The sequence below is a fragment of the Solanum lycopersicum genome, chromosome 4 (assembly GCF_036512215.1).
Source record: "Solanum lycopersicum chromosome 4, SLM_r2.1".
NCBI classification, from domain to species: domain Eukaryota; kingdom Viridiplantae; phylum Streptophyta; class Magnoliopsida; order Solanales; family Solanaceae; genus Solanum; species Solanum lycopersicum.
The window spans coordinates 40909934-40927517 of record NC_090803.1 but is presented as its reverse complement, the minus strand read 5'-3'; the positions used below and the strand labels follow the sequence as shown (position 1 = coordinate 40927517).

At 32.0% G+C, this 17584-nt stretch overlaps 1 protein-coding gene and 1 long non-coding RNA gene across 4 annotated transcripts; one reads left to right on the top strand and one right to left on the bottom strand.

Moving 5' to 3' along the window:
* Positions 1 to 1959: 1959 nt before the first annotated feature.
* On the bottom strand, positions 1960 to 13928 carry LOC101260223 (calcium-dependent protein kinase SK5). 2 transcript variants are annotated; one of them, XM_004237500.5, is made up of 7 exons: positions 13143 to 13928; positions 11960 to 12103; positions 11706 to 11858; positions 11440 to 11555; positions 5330 to 5497; positions 4956 to 5180; positions 1960 to 2742 (listed from the first exon to the last, which is right to left on the bottom strand). In XM_004237500.5, the coding sequence occupies exons 1-7, from the start codon at positions 13720 to 13722 to the stop codon at positions 2602 to 2604; spliced, it is 1527 nt and encodes a 508-aa protein (XP_004237548.1). In that variant the 5' UTR covers positions 13723 to 13928; the 3' UTR covers positions 1960 to 2601. The 2 variants fall into 2 exon arrangements, with proteins under 2 accessions (XP_004237548.1, XP_025886486.1); XM_026030701.2 differs by having other exon boundaries at positions 1960 to 2757; positions 13143 to 13923.
* LOC109120131 (uncharacterized) lies at positions 2742 to 9557 on the top strand. Of its 2 annotated transcripts, XR_011220656.1 has the most exons (3): positions 2742 to 2942; positions 6171 to 6306; positions 9157 to 9557. It is a non-coding gene; the product is annotated as an uncharacterized lncRNA (long non-coding RNA). The 2 variants fall into 2 exon arrangements; XR_002027611.2 differs by lacking the exon at positions 2742 to 2942 and having other exon boundaries at positions 6058 to 6306.
* Positions 13929 to 17584: the final 3656 nt, after the last annotated feature.

The window sequence follows — 17584 nt, the reverse complement described above, 5'->3', positions numbered from 1 at the left end:
GTAGTGCAAATTAAAGCATTGATTATGTTGAAATGAAGTCCTCGTTTTGTCCAATTAATAGATTATTTTGTTACTTTCACTATATCTTCTTCTCATTTATTTGTAGTTACTAAACATCTTTTTTAATTTTCTAAGATGATTCACAATCAGATAGACATAAAGGGTGAGCCTTTTTTCAAGTGATAAAAATGCATTATATAAGTCTTATACAGTCAAATACTCGTAACTTGTAGAAGTCATAACTATTCCAACAACATAAAGCAACAAGAACCAACCTACATATGTAAAGTGGAACAACTATTGCAATTTCGATCGCACACAACTACATCTTTCATCCTTCACATTCTTGATAATGCTCAAAAATAGAAAAAAAATCCACAACAATCAAGACGATTAGCTTCCGGTCACAATATTTGCTCTTCGTTTTTCCTTCATTACCCATTTGTTAAGGAATATTTTTCCTCAAAAACCTAATCACAAAAATATCTTGATTTCTCAAATTTAAAAGAAAATAGACCTTAGACAACTTCAAATTAACTTTTTTGGACTGAAACTTAAACTAATTCTTACCTTTTGAGCTGATTTCATTAGAGAGATACTGAATTTTTTTAAAAAAAAAAAAAGCTTCAATCAACGGCTCTTTTAAAAATTTGGGAAAGATGAAACTTTTAATTAATTTTTGAAAGGAAAATGATACATTCATGGGTGTCATATGTGTGTTCACAAACATAGGGAGAAAATAAGTCAAAATGGTCTATTTGCTAAGGTATTTATTACTTTTGTGGAGTAATAGGACTCCCACATAGTTAAATGTCTTTTAAAAAATTAGAATAACTTTATATTTTTTTCTCATATATATTTGATAAACTTTTAATTTAATGAATGATGACTAAAATCAAATCTAACACTAGCTCAAATCTTATCCAAATAGCCTCAAATTAGATTCAATCTCACTCGAATTTAAGTTATTTTGAAATATATCACCTACTTGAAATGAAATTCTTTTACAAGCAAATTTCAACTTTAATGATGATAATGAAGTTATGCATATTTCATATGATTACTTTTAACTTCTCATAATTAATTTATTTTGTGATGTCTTCTGTGTTGTCACTTCCTATTAAGAAAGGTGAATTTTTTTTTATTATCGAGCATAGATCTACGGAACGTTTATTCCTTTTCTGATTTTTTCTTTTTGGTATAAATTAGGAGAAGGAATGCCTTGGGGTCGTTCGGTATAAAGTTAATAACACAAGGATTAGTCACGTAAGAAATAGTAGTGCAAAATAGTAATATTAAGCTCATTTGTTATCAAGTGTTTGGTTCATTGCTTCTCAACATCTTGTGTTTAGATTAAAACTCTGGAAAAGAACTTCGTCGTAATTATATTTTGAAATTATTTGGGGACCTTTTATTTCATGTAATTGGATCAAACTAGATAATTGTTAGGCAATATTATTTTTTATAATCTTCTAGCTATGAACAATTTTGTTGTCATGTTTGATATTTTCTCACTTGAATTATTTAAGGTAAATAATTGTCATCTTATAAATTAATAAAACTCCAACTTTCGATTTAAAAAAAATAGATCATCTACTTTTAGGACCATACTGTAAACAATAGTAAAATCAAATAAATCATCCACACTTACACATAAGAATTGCAAGTTTGTAGTTTAAATATGTATGCAATTTTATGATTGTTCAAAATATAAATAATTAGAAAACCACATATATATCAACAAATAATACATTCAATTAAGATCATAAACTTCATTTTGTGAAATATTTATTTTTCAATTGTAAATGTGAAACAACACCTTTCACATATTATATTGATTTTATTTTGCAACAAACAATACTCTCTAACTAATAAATTTGTAAACTAATCTATTTAAATAAATTTACTAGTACAAATATAAAACATAAAATCAAAAAATAAAAAAAATAATAAAGAGAATTTGTGGAAAATTGTCTTTACATAGATTAATCTCATGATATTAAATCTCACCAAATGACAAGTATTAATTATATACTACTACATAATATCATACATATTTGTCCTAATACTCCCAACCAAACAACCACTAATTGTCTTAAATCTAATGGGCATAAATCCATCTCTGCGAAATGCACGGAGCGTCGAATGGAGAATTTGTAATGGGAAGAAATGAGAACCCATGCACCTTTTTCTCAAGTCTTCTATGTTTTGCAAACCTTTGTTGTATTCGGTAAATAAGAAAAAGTATTTATAGATTCCTATATGAGTAATAGGTGTACATCCCCCCACCCCCACCCCCAAAAAAAAGAAAGGAGGGGCGGGGTGGGGGAGAAGAAGTTTCCATTTAATTTGGAAGTATTCAGAAGGTATAGGTATACCTACAAGGACAAATTCGAAGGTGGGTTAAGCAGAAACACCCCTACCCCCAATCAAATGTGATATGGCAAAAAGGCAGACATCAATAGAACATGGGAAGAGATGAAGGTGAGACAAAGCAATCTAAATCTCGTAATGGTGATATTATATGCTGGAGGGAGCTACATGTCATAAAGCAACTAGTATAGAAAGTTTGATGCAGAGTACATTTTGATTAGTGATGGGTCATACATCTTCTTCTTTACTCTCTACAAGTCCAAGGGCTTCTCCCAAATTCAAAGTGTTTCTCATGGTCCTCCTTCCAACACCTCCACTATTGCCCTTCCTCATCATTGCCGCAAATTCCCCATAATCTATTTGTCCATCCTGCAATTTCAACCACTATCAGACCAAGTCTTAGTGAGTGCAGTAGAGACAGCTTAGAATAGCAGGGATGCAAAAGGATGGCCACAGAAATCTTAATTTCCAATTCAATTAACAAATGTGAATCAAGAGAACAAATGAATATCTATACAGTTTCACAACATCACCATGCTAAACAGACTAGTTTGGATCAAACAAACATAGTAAGTAAAATACACTAGCCTTTTGTTTTTTGATTAACCCAGGACAAAGATGCGGAATGCTATCTTTCAAAATCTTAGAATTGATCAAAACATAAATGAGAGTCTAGAACATCATCACACTTTATCAATATTACTCTATGATGCATACTTTAGAAGTAGCGAGTGAGAGGGGGAACACTGGTGAGTTAACACTCCAAGAATCACTACTAATAACAAGTTTCGAGTTCCTTCAAGAAAAGGAAACCCTTCTCATCCACCATTACAGGACTGTTTCACATGCTCATACATTTTAATAAATATCAAAAAAATGATATTCTCAACTTAACATATATTTATATAGATAAAGAAGTCAATGTTACTTATCAAAGAAACATGCAGATGCTAACATCCTTCAGATAATGTGCCTAGCTGTTTAGATTAGTGCATCAGTTTTAAATATAACAAGTTTTTCTAAAACTAGTGTTGAGAAAAGTTTTGGTTGGTAAGATACTGCCCCCCCCCCCAACCCCCAACCCCACCCCCACAACCCCTCCATTCCTCTACTAAGCAACAAGAAAAAAAGGGGGAGGGCAAAGGGGAGAAAAAGAAAAGACAAAATATTGAGATCAAATGATTAAGTGAGTTTAGATGTGGATTCCATTATGACAAGTGGGATCATGTGTGAGGTATTTGCTAATGACGAACCTTCTTTGGGCGTTAGAAGTTTATAAGTATCAACATGGGATTCATAAAACATTTGGTTGTATACAAGAGGCAAGGTACTCCTTCATTAGAAAATGAGGCAACTCCCTTAAAGGAAAAGGGGACATATGTTGGCACAGTTCAAAGTAAAGCCACTAAATTCAATTTGCAACAGACCGACTATGCTTTGACCTTCTCTGAAGTAGCAGTATTTAAACTACACAAAGAAGGGCAGAGCTATAGTGCAAAAGTAGCTTGAAAAACATAGGTGAATCACCAACTCATGGACCTCAAGAAGAAACTTAGTACAACTTGATGTTTCAACAAAAACGAATAAACTTGATTAAAAATGCAAAGAACTGGAGATATTTGCTGGATGCTACAGACTTACACACTTGACCCACTATTTCAATGACAAAATGTAGATTAGAAAAGTCAATCATAAGATTTTAAAACCTTGATACCGAAAAATTTAAACTGAATTCTGTCACTTTCTTTACCCTAATCTTTTGAAAGATCTTTAAAAGAAAACAAAAGAGAAGCTCAAAAGAGAAAAAGTACAAAGAACGAGAAGGTTGTAAGTCGAGGCAACTAAAAATGTCAAAGGAATAAGAAAAGTTACTGGTACGCCGTTGCTATATAGTAGAGAGATTGACATGGAAATAAGAGACAGGTCTGAGACAAGCAATAACTAGTCAATTAAAATTTATAAGGAAAACACAGAGAATGGTTTGATTAGATCAGTTATGAGTGTGGTGTCATCATCTGAAGGTGCGATAAGGCTCTCCAGCGCATATGGCAGTAACACTGCATACTCTCTCTAACATGAGAAAGGAACGATACTGAGGTCATTAATGGTCACTCAGGTCTTCTGATGAAAAACATAAAATAAAAGAAAGAACAAATATGTCAGATGAGGAGGAAGCATTTTCCTCTACTTCTTCTCTTTGATGGACGGTGGGGTGGTTTGTGATAGTACTAGGCATCACACAGTACTGTCCATTACAAATTTCATTTACAAAACAGTCCCTCTCTTGATTAAGAAGGAACATAACAAAAAAGAGGCAACTCCATCAAATCTAAAAGACTAAAACACATGGTAATTTTCTTTTTTTCCGATTCAATGTTTCTATGTGAAGGACTGAGAGTGTTGGCCAGTCAAAAACCCACATTAAGTAGCGGCAATGAGGATGTTTCTATGCACCACCCTCCCTAGACCCCACTTGTGGGATTTCACTAGGTATGTTGTAGTTGTTTCTATGCAAAATAACATATGTCCATTGCGCCTTATACACGCACATGGACACAAAACTTGCAGATAATAGAACTTACATTATCTTGATCAATATCTTTGATCATTTCATCGAGATTAAGCTCACTTAGACCAAATTCTTTGCAAGCATGCTGAAGCTCATCAATAGTTATGTATCCACTGCCATCTTTGTCGAAGAAAGAGAACGCTGATACAAGATTCTCTTCTCTTTCAAACTTGTTTAAGTGCACAGTAGCAGCAAGAAACTCCCCATAGTCTATTGTTCCACTGTTGTCAATGTCTGCCTGACAAATACACCATGTCATGTGTGATGCCATAAACTCAAATTCACCGACAGAAGTATATAAGTGCACATAAGTGAGTCAGTAGGACCAGGTGGACATATTTCAGAGACACAACAGTGAATTAGTAACATGACAAGGAGAGTTCTTACTGCATCCATAAGATCCTTGATCTCAGACTCCATTAGTTCAGAACCTACTCGTCTTAAACCCTCTTTTAGTTCATCAAAGCTGATTGTTCCACTATTGTCTGTATCTATCATTTTGAATAGCTCCTTGAGACCACCAATTTCTTCTTCTGATAGCCTCTCCGCAATCACCTATTAGCAACAAGAGATGATGAGTAGAACAAAAAATAAATACTCCGTCAGTTTCATTTTATATGGCAGTCTTTCTTATTTACCCTATTTCGAAAAAAACACCTTTCTATATTTTCCAAAATTTTGACGCGTTTAACTTAAAATTTCACCCTTAATGACATGCTCTTACAGTCATAGAAATGTCATGTCTTATTTAAGACTACAAGCTTTACAGATATTTTTGGAATATCTCAAAAGTCTTGCTTAAACTCGTGTTGAGTCAAACACCAGTCACAAAATGAACGTAGAGAGTAACAATTTTCAATTAGAGACGAAATTAGAATGGATGATGACTACAATTTCAGTTATCCACATACAATTCCAACAAATTTTTTTGGGAAAAGTAAAAATATATACCTATGACCATAATGTTTGATTTGTTTAATACCATCCTTTGATGAGCATCAGGGCCGACACTGTTACCATTTGTCTCAAATATACCTCTTCCACTAACAGGTTTCAATCATATTGTAAATTGGTCACCATGTACAGGTATATTCCGACATTTATTATTGCTCAAGGGTATATATTGAACCTTTTTAATTGTTCAGGGGCATACTTCAATATATTGCCGATGACATACTTAAACCAATTTAATAGTTCTTTGGTAAATTTGGATCTTTTGTTTGTTTAGGTGGCTCCGCTGCGCCAAATGTCAAAGCCAAGCTGGACAGCTGTTAGAGGTAGGGAAAATACGGGACGAAATAAATAAGGCAAGACTTTCATGGACCAAAAAGTAAACAGAAGGAAAAAAAAATATGACGAGTCAGGTATTCTCTGTTTTGAATTTTCTTTCAGTATATTAGAATTTATTTATATAACTTTCAGGATTAGATTGAATGACTGTACAGTAGGATATAATCTCTCAACAAGAGCGGAACAAGGTTCAGAAAATTAGAAAGCAAGAATGACCAAGCAAATGCAACTAAGCTAAAAGGGAAAATAAAAATCATACCATTTTTCTGTTGGCAATTATGGCATCTAACTTGAGATGAAATGAAGAATAGGGCCAGCAAATTTTATACAAAACTAGAATAGAAGTCTATGACAAACTTCTACAAGTATTGCAGGAACCAAAGGTGATATCTCTGATTATATAATGAAATTTCAAAAGGTTAGGATCACCGATCACGATATCCAAATGCTAGGCAAGTGATTCTGTCAATGGATGAACAAATACCGGCATAAATTCCAAAGACTTAATGGCCATTAACTCTGCCAGTAAAGTGCTAGACATATTTCCTATATATAATACTGGCATGTTATAAGCTGAAGGTATATGTCAACTTCATAAAAAGGATGGACCAAATCTATTTTAGACAGTCTATGTTTGCAAAATGATAAATGGGAAAATTAATTTTTGTGTTCCCCTAATCCACTTAAGCTATCAACACCAGCACAATACTGCATATTAGTCTATCAATGACGATACTCATGTAGGTGTCAGAAAGATCATCATTAATTGAGAATTCAAGTAACACAAAAGACAAGTACATCAAAGATGAGAATGGAGAAATATTGATAGAAGAGGCTCACATTAGACGGAGATCGCAAACGTATTTACATAAGCTCTTGAATGAGGAGAGGGACAGAGATACTTTGCAGGGCGGGAGTTATAGCATTCCGAGAGTCGTAGGATTTTGGCTATTGTAGGTGCATAAAGTCTGCAGAGGTCAAGGGGGGCAATAGTAGAATAAGGAGGGGCAGACCGACGGCCCGACGAGATCATAGTGAAATTTTGGAAGAATGCAGGCCGCACGCGAGTAGGTATGGGGTAGCTAACTGGGTTGTTTAGTGTCATTTTTAGGATGGCTGGAATGTCATAGGAATAGAGATGGAGTACAATTTGTGTTGTATAAAACAAGTGTACTACTCAAAATTGTAATAACTATAAGGGTATCAAACGACTAAGCCACATCATGAAAGTTTGAGAGAGGATGGTCGAGATAATGAGGAGGAGACAGTCTATTTCCGAGAACAACTTTGGATTCTGTTAGTTTAGCTGCAACTAACAGCCTAAACAAATAGGGTTCTTTCAAAAACTGCACAAGAAAAAGTGTGGAGTATGTAAACCAACACAAGTATTTTAGCGTGGAAACTTCCCAACGTCTTCACTTATCTCGACCAACTAAAGATTACAACCACTGTTGTACCTAAGGAACTATTCCCAACAGTCCCTACCTCAACCCTCTTCTATACTTTTCTTCAATGACTCCATCCAGTCAATAAATTTTCTTTACGACACAAAACAACACCTACTACAATCAACTAAGAGTGTAATCAAGATCTTGTCTCGGAACCGCACAAAAAACTATATTACAACCCAAGAACAGTATAGTTATATCTTGATAGGACCAGGTTCTTTTGTTATAGCAGTTTCTTCTTGGAGACACATTGTGTAGAACTCTTCCCACTCTGAGGACATTGAGGTATCTCAACAAATTCATGTCGGGACACTCGACTAAAGGTGTTATTCACCGTGTAAGGAGATTGTTGAAGTGGTATAGGAATAGGAAGACAGACTTAAACATGGTGTTCATTGACCAAGAAAAGGAGTATGATAAAGTTTCTAGGGAGGTTCTATAGAGATGTTTGAAGTCTAAAGGTGTACCTGTTGCTTACATTAGGGCAACTAAGAACATGTATGATGGAGTCAAGATCTGGAAAGAACAGATAGAGGTGACTTAGAAAACTCTCCAATTATGATGGGATTGCACCAAGGATCAACCCTTAGTCTGTTTCTGTTTTCCTTAGTGATGGGCGAAATGACTCAACATATTCAAGGGGAGATGTCAAGGTGACCAAAATATTAAGATAATCCCATGCAAAGACAGTCATGTGCCAAAACAAAGACCCCTTAAGCTTGCCCATCTCGATGTGACCATCTCTACCAGAAGCACAAGAGGATGCACGATATGACAAACACAACTAGGGACAGTAATATATTCACATGTATGAAAAGATACAAATACCATGAAAAACTGCATAACATTGGCCACTTCTCCTGGACCATAAGCTAATCATTCTGGGATAGGGATAGCCATAAGAAGAGCAATAATCCTTCAATAAATGGCACATATCCAACTACCACTTCCAATTTCCAGAGGACTGTTTTCATCATGAAGTTATTTAAAAGGAAATATGGTGCAAAAAATCTGTTCATAGAAAATAATATTATAAAGACAGACAATGTCTTATTTTCATTAATAGATTAGAAAATCTGAACAGTAAGTAAATGTCCTACTGTAAGAAGGAAAATATGATGACGAGGGTCGGAAGAGTAGAAGTTGAGTTGCATTCTTTCTGAATTTATGCTTGGGTACTTGGCATGGAATGTACTTCAAAGTAAAAGAACATAAATTATAGTCTTCGTTTGTGATAAAATGGCACTTCCTCTATCCAAAATTAACTGTCGAACTTCCAATTTTAGGTTGTCCCAAGATTGAGTTCACTTTCCTGAAGTTGAAATATTTTTTGCACAGAATACTTTTCAATATTCTATTGTCCAAAATGTACTTCGTCGCACACTGTTATTAGTTTAATACTCAAAATTCTCAAGAAAGCTCACTTTACCTTTTAATTTAAATAAATAAATCTCTAATGATGTATGGGCTTACTAGGAGAGGTATGATTAGAAATGAAGATATTCCGGACAAGGTGGGAGCGTCCTTGGTGGAGGACAAGATGCGGAAAGCGAGACTGAGATGGTTTGGACATGTGAAGAGGAGATTCACAAATGTGCCAATGCGGAGGTGTGAGAAGTTGCTTATGGATGGTTTCAGAAAAGGTAGAGGCAGGCTGAAGAAATATTGAAAGAGGATTAGACAAACATGGCGCAACTCCAACTTACCAAAGAAATGACCTTCGATTGGAGGCTATAGAGGACACGGATAAATTTTACAGGCTAATAGGTACTTGAGAGTTGTCTCACCTATTCTTTCATACTATCAGTGGTAGTATTATTCTTGTAGTTGCTTGTTCTATCATTACTGTTACTATATGTTGAGTTTTTTCTTGTATATCAATTTTTGTTACTATGTGTTGTTTCTAGTAGTAGTATTCTGTTGTAGTTATTGTGGATTTTGCTTTCATGTGCTGAAGGTGAGCTTTTGGGTTAAGAGTTTGAAGATCAGTCTAGAAATTAGGTTCAAGCTAGTTTACGGTTTGTATGTTAGATTTTTCTTCCACCAAAAAGAATTGGTTGTCTTTCTGTTTGTACTATATATAAAAGAGAGAGCCCTGATACATATCTCTGCTCTGAGGCAAAAGGAACCCATCCTTGTAATTCGAAGATTTCATCGTTCATTTGCTAATTCGATATTGAAAAAAATTGTTTGATCAATTGGTTTCATTATAAGAAAGTGCATTGGAATGCGGATATACTAAATGATAAATAAAATGTGATAAATTGCACCAACTTCTCCATACAAGGGAAACTATTATTTTGACGAGAATTCTTACTTTGGTTATTCATATATAAGCTAAGCAATTAATTTTTTATGATCACTAAAAGCTTTATATGATGTCAAGCTCATGATATCAGTGAATGAAGCCTTCAGCACAAGGACATGCTTCGGTGATATCTCTAAAAGTAGATTTCACATTGACTCTTCTTTGCTATGCTGAAGTGTTTCATGTATAAAATTTCTTTTAGTTTATATTTTCATTTAGGAATCTGAGATTTTTGCTTAAGGTTTTATATCGGGGTTAAGACATGGAGCAAACAATCAAAAAGATTCCAAATGTAAAATAGGAGTTTTTTAGAGTTCAAGTAGAAAAGAATGGCAAGTATGGAGAAGAAGCTGCTATTGTGATCTGCAAGAAGCTCACATTATCGGGAGATCAGGAATTAAATTTCTCTCTATTGTCTGCTTGCTTTCTATAGCTTCTTGGTGTTGTTGGATATATTGCGACACCTCGTGGTCTGCGCTGCCTCGACACTGTTTGGATTAATCATCTCAGTGAACAGCTGAATAGGTTCTAAAAGAACTGATGCAAATCCAAGAAGAAACAGAAGAAGTATGTTGTATCATCCATATGTTGGCTCACACTCAGGTACTAAATCTGAATGTCATCTCTAAGAGATTGTTTATGTTCGAGATACTGGTAATAAGAGGTGCTATAAGAACTAGTACCTAAATGGTAGTTGCACTTCGTAAAGTAAAATAAGCTCACATTATACATAGACTATTGCTTATTATTATCTGTTTAATCTTCAGTATGAATTAATATTTGGGTTCATCTATATTTATGTATCTTGATCTATGCAAGACTGGAACAACAGAATCAATATTAAACAAAGGTATATAAGCTTATCTCCTTCAGACTAGTATATAAAAAAATGGCATGTTCATGTCAACAAAGAGACATTTGGATATATGTAGTTAAACTGTTTAAGTTGTATTATTAAACCAGGCATGTTGGGTCCATGCCCAGCGTCGGCTATAGCCAATCTAGTCTTATAGTACGAGCATAATTAGTTTAATGCATTTACAACAAATTGACATGATATTTTTCTCAATCCACACCCCTGAACAACTGAATTCTCCAAGTGTCACATTTGTACCTTTTTTCCTTTTTATGTGGATTGTCTGGCCCTTAGACGGGCGGGTGGGCCTACATTCTGCTCTACTGTACAGGTATCATTTGTTATTACAGTATAGATCTTACTTCAGTTTCATCATCAGTGAGACTGAAGCCATCTTTCTAGAAAGTCTAATAGCTTATTGTAATCCTCCTGCAACCCTTTCAAATAAACCCTCTAGTATTCAGTGTTAATCATCTTCCGGAAAAGAGTAGAAGAATGGGACATATCATTACGGTATGTTCTTTCAAGGTAAACGGGACTTTTTTGCGAAAAAGCAATAAACTATGATAGGTAGACAACATTGTCAAAATCTTACTCGCAGAGCCATCTTCTTAAGTTTGTTCATTGCAGAAAATTGCTTGAGGCGTGAAAGAACTGCAGAGTCGAGAGGTTTATCAGGGGCTATTGTGTCATCCACAATCCATGGATGGCCTGAGAGACACAAGAAAAGAAGAAATTAAGCTCCTTACAAGTTCTTCCCAAAATCCAACTTCTAGAAGGAAAGCAGTAAAGAGTTGACATTTTCTAGAAACAATACCAAATACATGTTGTAGTTAAACCTTAGCATGAATAGGAACATACACAAAACTTCATGGGCAGTTAACCTCCTCTTTGGATTCCTGTCAAGCATTTTACGTATCAAATCCTTGGCACTATCTGAAATTCCAGGCCATGGTTCAGATTCAAAGTCTAATTTTGCTTGCAATATCTGGCGGAATATTCCCATCTCAGTTTCTGTAATCAAGAGGAACAAATGAATGTCAAGATATTTAAAACACCAACACGAAGTCTAAAACAGAAACAGGAAAACTTTGAAAGGGAGGGGAGCAAGATACCTGCCCAAAAAGGTGGAACACCACTAAGTAATATGTACAAAATAACTCCTGCGCTCCATACATCAGATTCAGGTCCATAATGCTTGCGTAAAACCTCAGGTGCAACATAGTAAGGACTTCCAACCACATCGGAAAACATTTCACCTAATCATAATAAATAATAAAGGGGCCAATGTGTCTCTTTAGATAGATCAGAAATGATAATGGAACAAGAACTAGAATGGTCAGCATCTCGCTTACTGGAAGGCATACTTCACTAAGTCTCCAAAGATACGAGGCATGCAACATCAGAAAGGTTGTTAGGTTATTTCACAAAACCAAAGTAAACACTAAATCAGATAGACAATCAAGGATATAAGCATAACATGACAGAACCTCCAAAAGAAAATATGTAAAACTAAAACCTTCTCTCTTTAGCAAGATCTAGTCGAATGAAATAACTACATGCTATATATGAACCCACCAAATACTAATGAAGACAACATAATAAATAGATCATCAGAAAAACCTACAGAGCCAGCAATCTATCTGAAGGGGAACAACAAGACAAGTCATCTTCACATTCATGAAAACAACAAAAAGCAATCCTAAAATTTTGAGAGGAAACCTAAATAGAAAGTTCACATAAGCCACCTTGTTGCTAAGTATTTGTAAAAGGGGACATAATCCTAGCAAAAAAAAGTTATATTTACAGCAATGGAGCACTGATACTATGTTCTACCTGAAACAAACCAAGTCACAAGTACTAGTTATTTCTAAAGAAATAATAACCAGGAAACTTAAGCACCTAACTATAATAATCAACACTAAGTGAAAATCACAATGCTACATAATGCTAAGTATTTTCCAGCTATAAGGAAAAGTTTATTCCCAAACCGATTGTTAGATAAGAATCCAGAACCCATTCATACGATGAAACTTGGAATCACTATGTCCATTAAATCCGAACAAGTAGAAACAATTAACAGAGATAGAACACAAGTTTTTTTTTCTTCAAAGAAGCTAATAACAATGGTTAAAGAGGGGAAAGAAGAGATGTTGCTATCTTTGCCTGACCTAGAAAACATCCAACTGTACAGACAAACAAACAAAAGCTTGAACCCTCTTAAATTAACTCCAATTTGCAGGTCCACAATCGAAATGACGATAATAAAATTCAAAAGTTGATATCAAAAAGAAAAACCTGGCTTGTAAAAAACAGAGAGACCAAAATCAGTGGCCTTGAGAGCAGCATCTTCATCTGAACTGAGAAACAAGAAATTCTCAGGTTTGAGGTCTCTATGCATGACCCCTAGCGAATGACAACCTTCAACCACTCCAACAATAGTTTTAATAAGCTTCGCAGCTTCCCTTTCACTGTAATGCCCCTTCTCAACGATCCTATCAAAAAGCTCTCCACCAGCACAAAGCTCCATAACTATGTGCACATATAGGGTATCCTCATAAGTACCCTTTATCCTGACAACATTTGGGTGCTCAGATAAATGGTGCATTATCTGAATCTCCCTCCAAACATCCTCATAATCCTCCTTACAAATCAACTTCTTCTTTGGTATAGTCTTGCAAGCATAAAGAGTAGTAGTTGATTTTTCTGTACATAAATGGGTGGTACCAAATTGGCCTTGCCCTAATTTTTTTCCTATACTGTAAAGCTGCTGAAGTCTTTCAGTTCTGTATGGGAGAACCCATGTGGGCTTCAATGGTGGAACTGTGCTTGTCTTAGTAGACTCTGTTGCTGCTTTTCTATCAGTCTCTGAAGCCATTGATTCTTCACAATCGAAGGTCAATTCTCCTCCAAATTTCTTCAATCCTTTTCTCTCTCTCTCTGTTGATCGAGGATATTCCTAAATCTTTGCACTATACTTTCTCACTCTAGATTCATTGCACTTTCTTTTATGGGAAAAGCAGTCAAATATATCCTAAAACTTTTCTTTCAACTCAAAAATAATCTTTTTTTTGGTGATAACTTATTTTTAGTTTGTCGCACTGTAATTATATATATATAATATTAAATTAAATATTATAATAAATATATGTTTTTAATTAACATTATAAAAAATAACTGATTTTGTGTTTTTAATTTAGTATATTTTAATTAAGTTAATCATAAAAATTTAAAGTACAAATTTTTGTGAACATCATGAATGCATGTTTGACAAAAAAAAATTAATATTATAAATACAATATTATAAAATTATAAAATATTTGACAAAAAGATAATCATTTAAGTTTAATTTAAAATAGCTCGTAATGCCACATGAAATCTCATGAAGTAAGATTTGAGAATAAGAAGTAAATGAAATAAAATTAATATTAAAAAAATATTTTTAAAATGTTAGAATAATGAAATCAAAAATAATATAAAATAATAAAATACATCAAAATGGAAAAAACTTAAAACAAAAACAAAAAGTAATAAGTTTGTAATTATATCATGTAATTATCAACAATTCACAATATCTCTCTGTGAATTAGAGAGTGCAATTACACTATGTCAATTACATGTTATATGTCAAACCAAACAGGACAGACAATGTAATTACACCAAATTTAATTACTAGGATGGACTTTCCAAAGAGGTACTTACTCTCATCGTCTATCTTTACTTATCAATAATGTTATTTAGCAATGCCGAACAATACTTATCCATTTTATAAAAATTTATGATTAAGAGATTAACAATACTCTCTATCTTTTAAGTTGTTTTGTTACGGATTGATCGCTTACGTCATTGGGCATATTATGTATAACGATTCACCATGCATAATAAATAAAAAGATAAAAGGAAGAGTCATCTCAATATATCATCATTTTGTCTTTTTTATCATTACTATTAAATACTATTTATTTTTTAGATGTTTAGATGACTTATAATTAATAAGGGTGATTTGATAAATTAATCTTATCATTTACTATTTCTTAATTTGTGCTTTAAATTAATGGACAACTATTATTTGAATGGAGTAATTTCCACCTGTATCTGCACCAAAACAAAATGAGTCGATGTGTTTCAAATTTGTTGCGGAAGAGGGAGAAGAATCAAATATGTGAGACATACAATTAAGTGTGTATATATATATATATATAAGGATCTTTATCCCGCCTATGTGACATGTCTCAATGATAAAAAAAAATATTTATTTTTTATAAAAAAAATTAGGGCTTTTTAAAAAAAATTCCCACAATATTATATATATATATATACATACATACATATATATATATATATATATATATATATATATATATAAAAGCATTACACCTCCTAGTTTTTTAATAATATATATAACTCTTAACCTTTCAATTTAACAATAATATATATATATATATAACTCCTAACCTTTCATATTCATAACCTTCAAATTATTTGATATAAAAAATTATAACTCCTAAATATTACACCTATAAAAAACCACTTTGAAACATATATGATGGCCATTTTATTTTTATTTTCCTTATTCTTCATTTTTTGTTTCTTTGATTTGTTAATTTTTTTGTCTTTTTTGATCTGATTTTCGCAAGAGAGGGATATATAATGAAAAATGTTAGATATTTTGCATAGTTTGATTTTGTGAGGTAAAATAATTTGACATGTCTAATTATCATTGTCACTTTTGTTCTATTCTAATTATACATTTGATATATTAGTTTGGATTGTGGATGGTACAAATCATGATTTTTTTAAGAAAAAATAATTTGTTCGTTTTCTCTTTTGCTTCTCTTTGTAGTTTTTTGAGATTTTTTCTTATTTTTATAGTTTCTAACAACACTGATTGTTTTTTTTCTTTTATATTCATATCCTTCAAATTATTTAATATAAAAAACTATAACTCCTAAATATTACACCTATAAAAATTCAATTTGAGACATGTATGATGGTCATTTTATTTTTATTTTTCTTATTCTTCATTTTTTGTTTCTTTGATTTGTTAATTTTTGTCTTCTTTGATCTGATTTTAGCAGGAGAGGGATGTACAATGAAAAATGTTAGATATTTTGCATAGTTTGATTTGTGAGGTAAAATAATTTGACATGTCTAATTATCATTGTCACTTTTGTTCTATTGTAATTATACATTGGATATTATTAGTTTGGATTATTGATGATACAAATCATGATTTTTTTTATAGAAAAAATAATTTGTTCATTTTCTCTTTTGCTTCTCTTTTTAGCTTTTTGAGATTTTTTTTCTTATTCTTGTAGTTTCTAAAGACGCTGATTGTTTTTATTCACTTTGTAAATTTTGAAGAATTGAATAATGTTATGTTGAGAACATGATTCTTCTTTCCTCTTCAAATCATATATAACTAAATATTCTTAATATTTTCGCTTGATTAGTAACTATAATTTTATGTCCTTTTGTTGTTATTATTTCAAGGATTGTTTATAGTTCTCCGGTTAAACCTCCAATGCTACGAGAGCCGATTGGTTCCTTATCAACTTAATTAGTTAATTGAAAAAACGTCAATATATTTTTTTTTTAATTTCGTCTAACAATTATCTTCCTCCTCACTAGCTATAAAAAATGTTATACAAATATATAATAAATATAAGTAAAAAAAAATTAATCACATCTCAATAAAAAGTAAATAAAATACTAAATATTAAATACAAACATGTTATATAGCTAAGAATCAAATAAATCGATCATCTTACAATTTTATATCTCACAATCACATAACAATGGTATGGTAAAAATACATAATTTTAATGTTGTATGATTTATCATATTATTTATATATAGAAATTATTTATAGGCTAAAAAGTTGTTTCACATTTTTGAGAATTTAATCAACAAAAAATTTAACTATTTTTTAATTTTATTTTAAAACATTCGTAGAGATTACTTTTTTTTTGACGATTTAAAATTTTTTCTATTCCTTTTGATTAACTTTTTAATTCTATGTCCCTTTTTAAATTTATTTTTAATAAATTTTTCTCTTAATATGTTTCTCTTCTATAATAATATAAAATAAGAGAAAAAGTATATATTATTCAAAATAATAGTAATTACTAAAAATAATGTTTATTAGTAGAAGTATATTTGGAGACTTTTAATTAATTTGAAACTTTTAAAATGGGGTAAAAATAAAATATGTCATATAATAAAATTAAACTATAAAAATGGTGGAGTATTTTACTTAAACATACTTTTGTTTATTAAAAAATTAAGTAACTTTTTTATAAATTTTTCTCTTATTTTAATATATTTATTTTAATTTAATTTTTATCATAAACACACACTTGTTCATCTTTCATAACCTCTATACTTAATTAATACTTATAAGTAATACCTATACCTTTCAACTTTATACCTTCATAATCCCCTTACTTAGTGTTTTAATTTGTGACATCTTAAAAGCACATCAAAAAAATATTTCTAACCAAATATATTTATGTGTAGCTTAATTGTCCTCTACTTGAATCTTGTAATGCAAAATCTATCAACAAAGATTGCTTTGTGTAATTATCTTTACTTCTAATAAGGATAATACAAAATAAATTATATATAAAAGAGAATAATTGATTTGTTTCTTTTTTGCATGAAATTATAAGAACAAGATCATTAATAAAAGTCAGATTAAAAACAATTCTTGAAAAAATTAAAATGTATTTGTAGATAGG

Excerpts from the sequence above, each read along its gene's own strand:
- LOC101260223 (XM_026030701.2), bottom strand. The coding sequence starts at position 13,722 with ATGGCTTCAGAGACTGATAGAAAAGCAGCAACAGAGTCTACTAAGACA. Across the intron at positions 12,104-13,142 it reads CTCTGTTTTTTACAAGCCAG|GTGAAATGTTTTCCGATGTG; the intron begins GTTTTTCTTTTT and ends TATTATGATTAG. Across the intron at positions 2,758-4,955 it reads AAGATATTGATCAAGATAAT|TGGTTGAAATTGCAGGATGG; the intron begins GTAAGTTCTATT and ends TTGGTCTGATAG.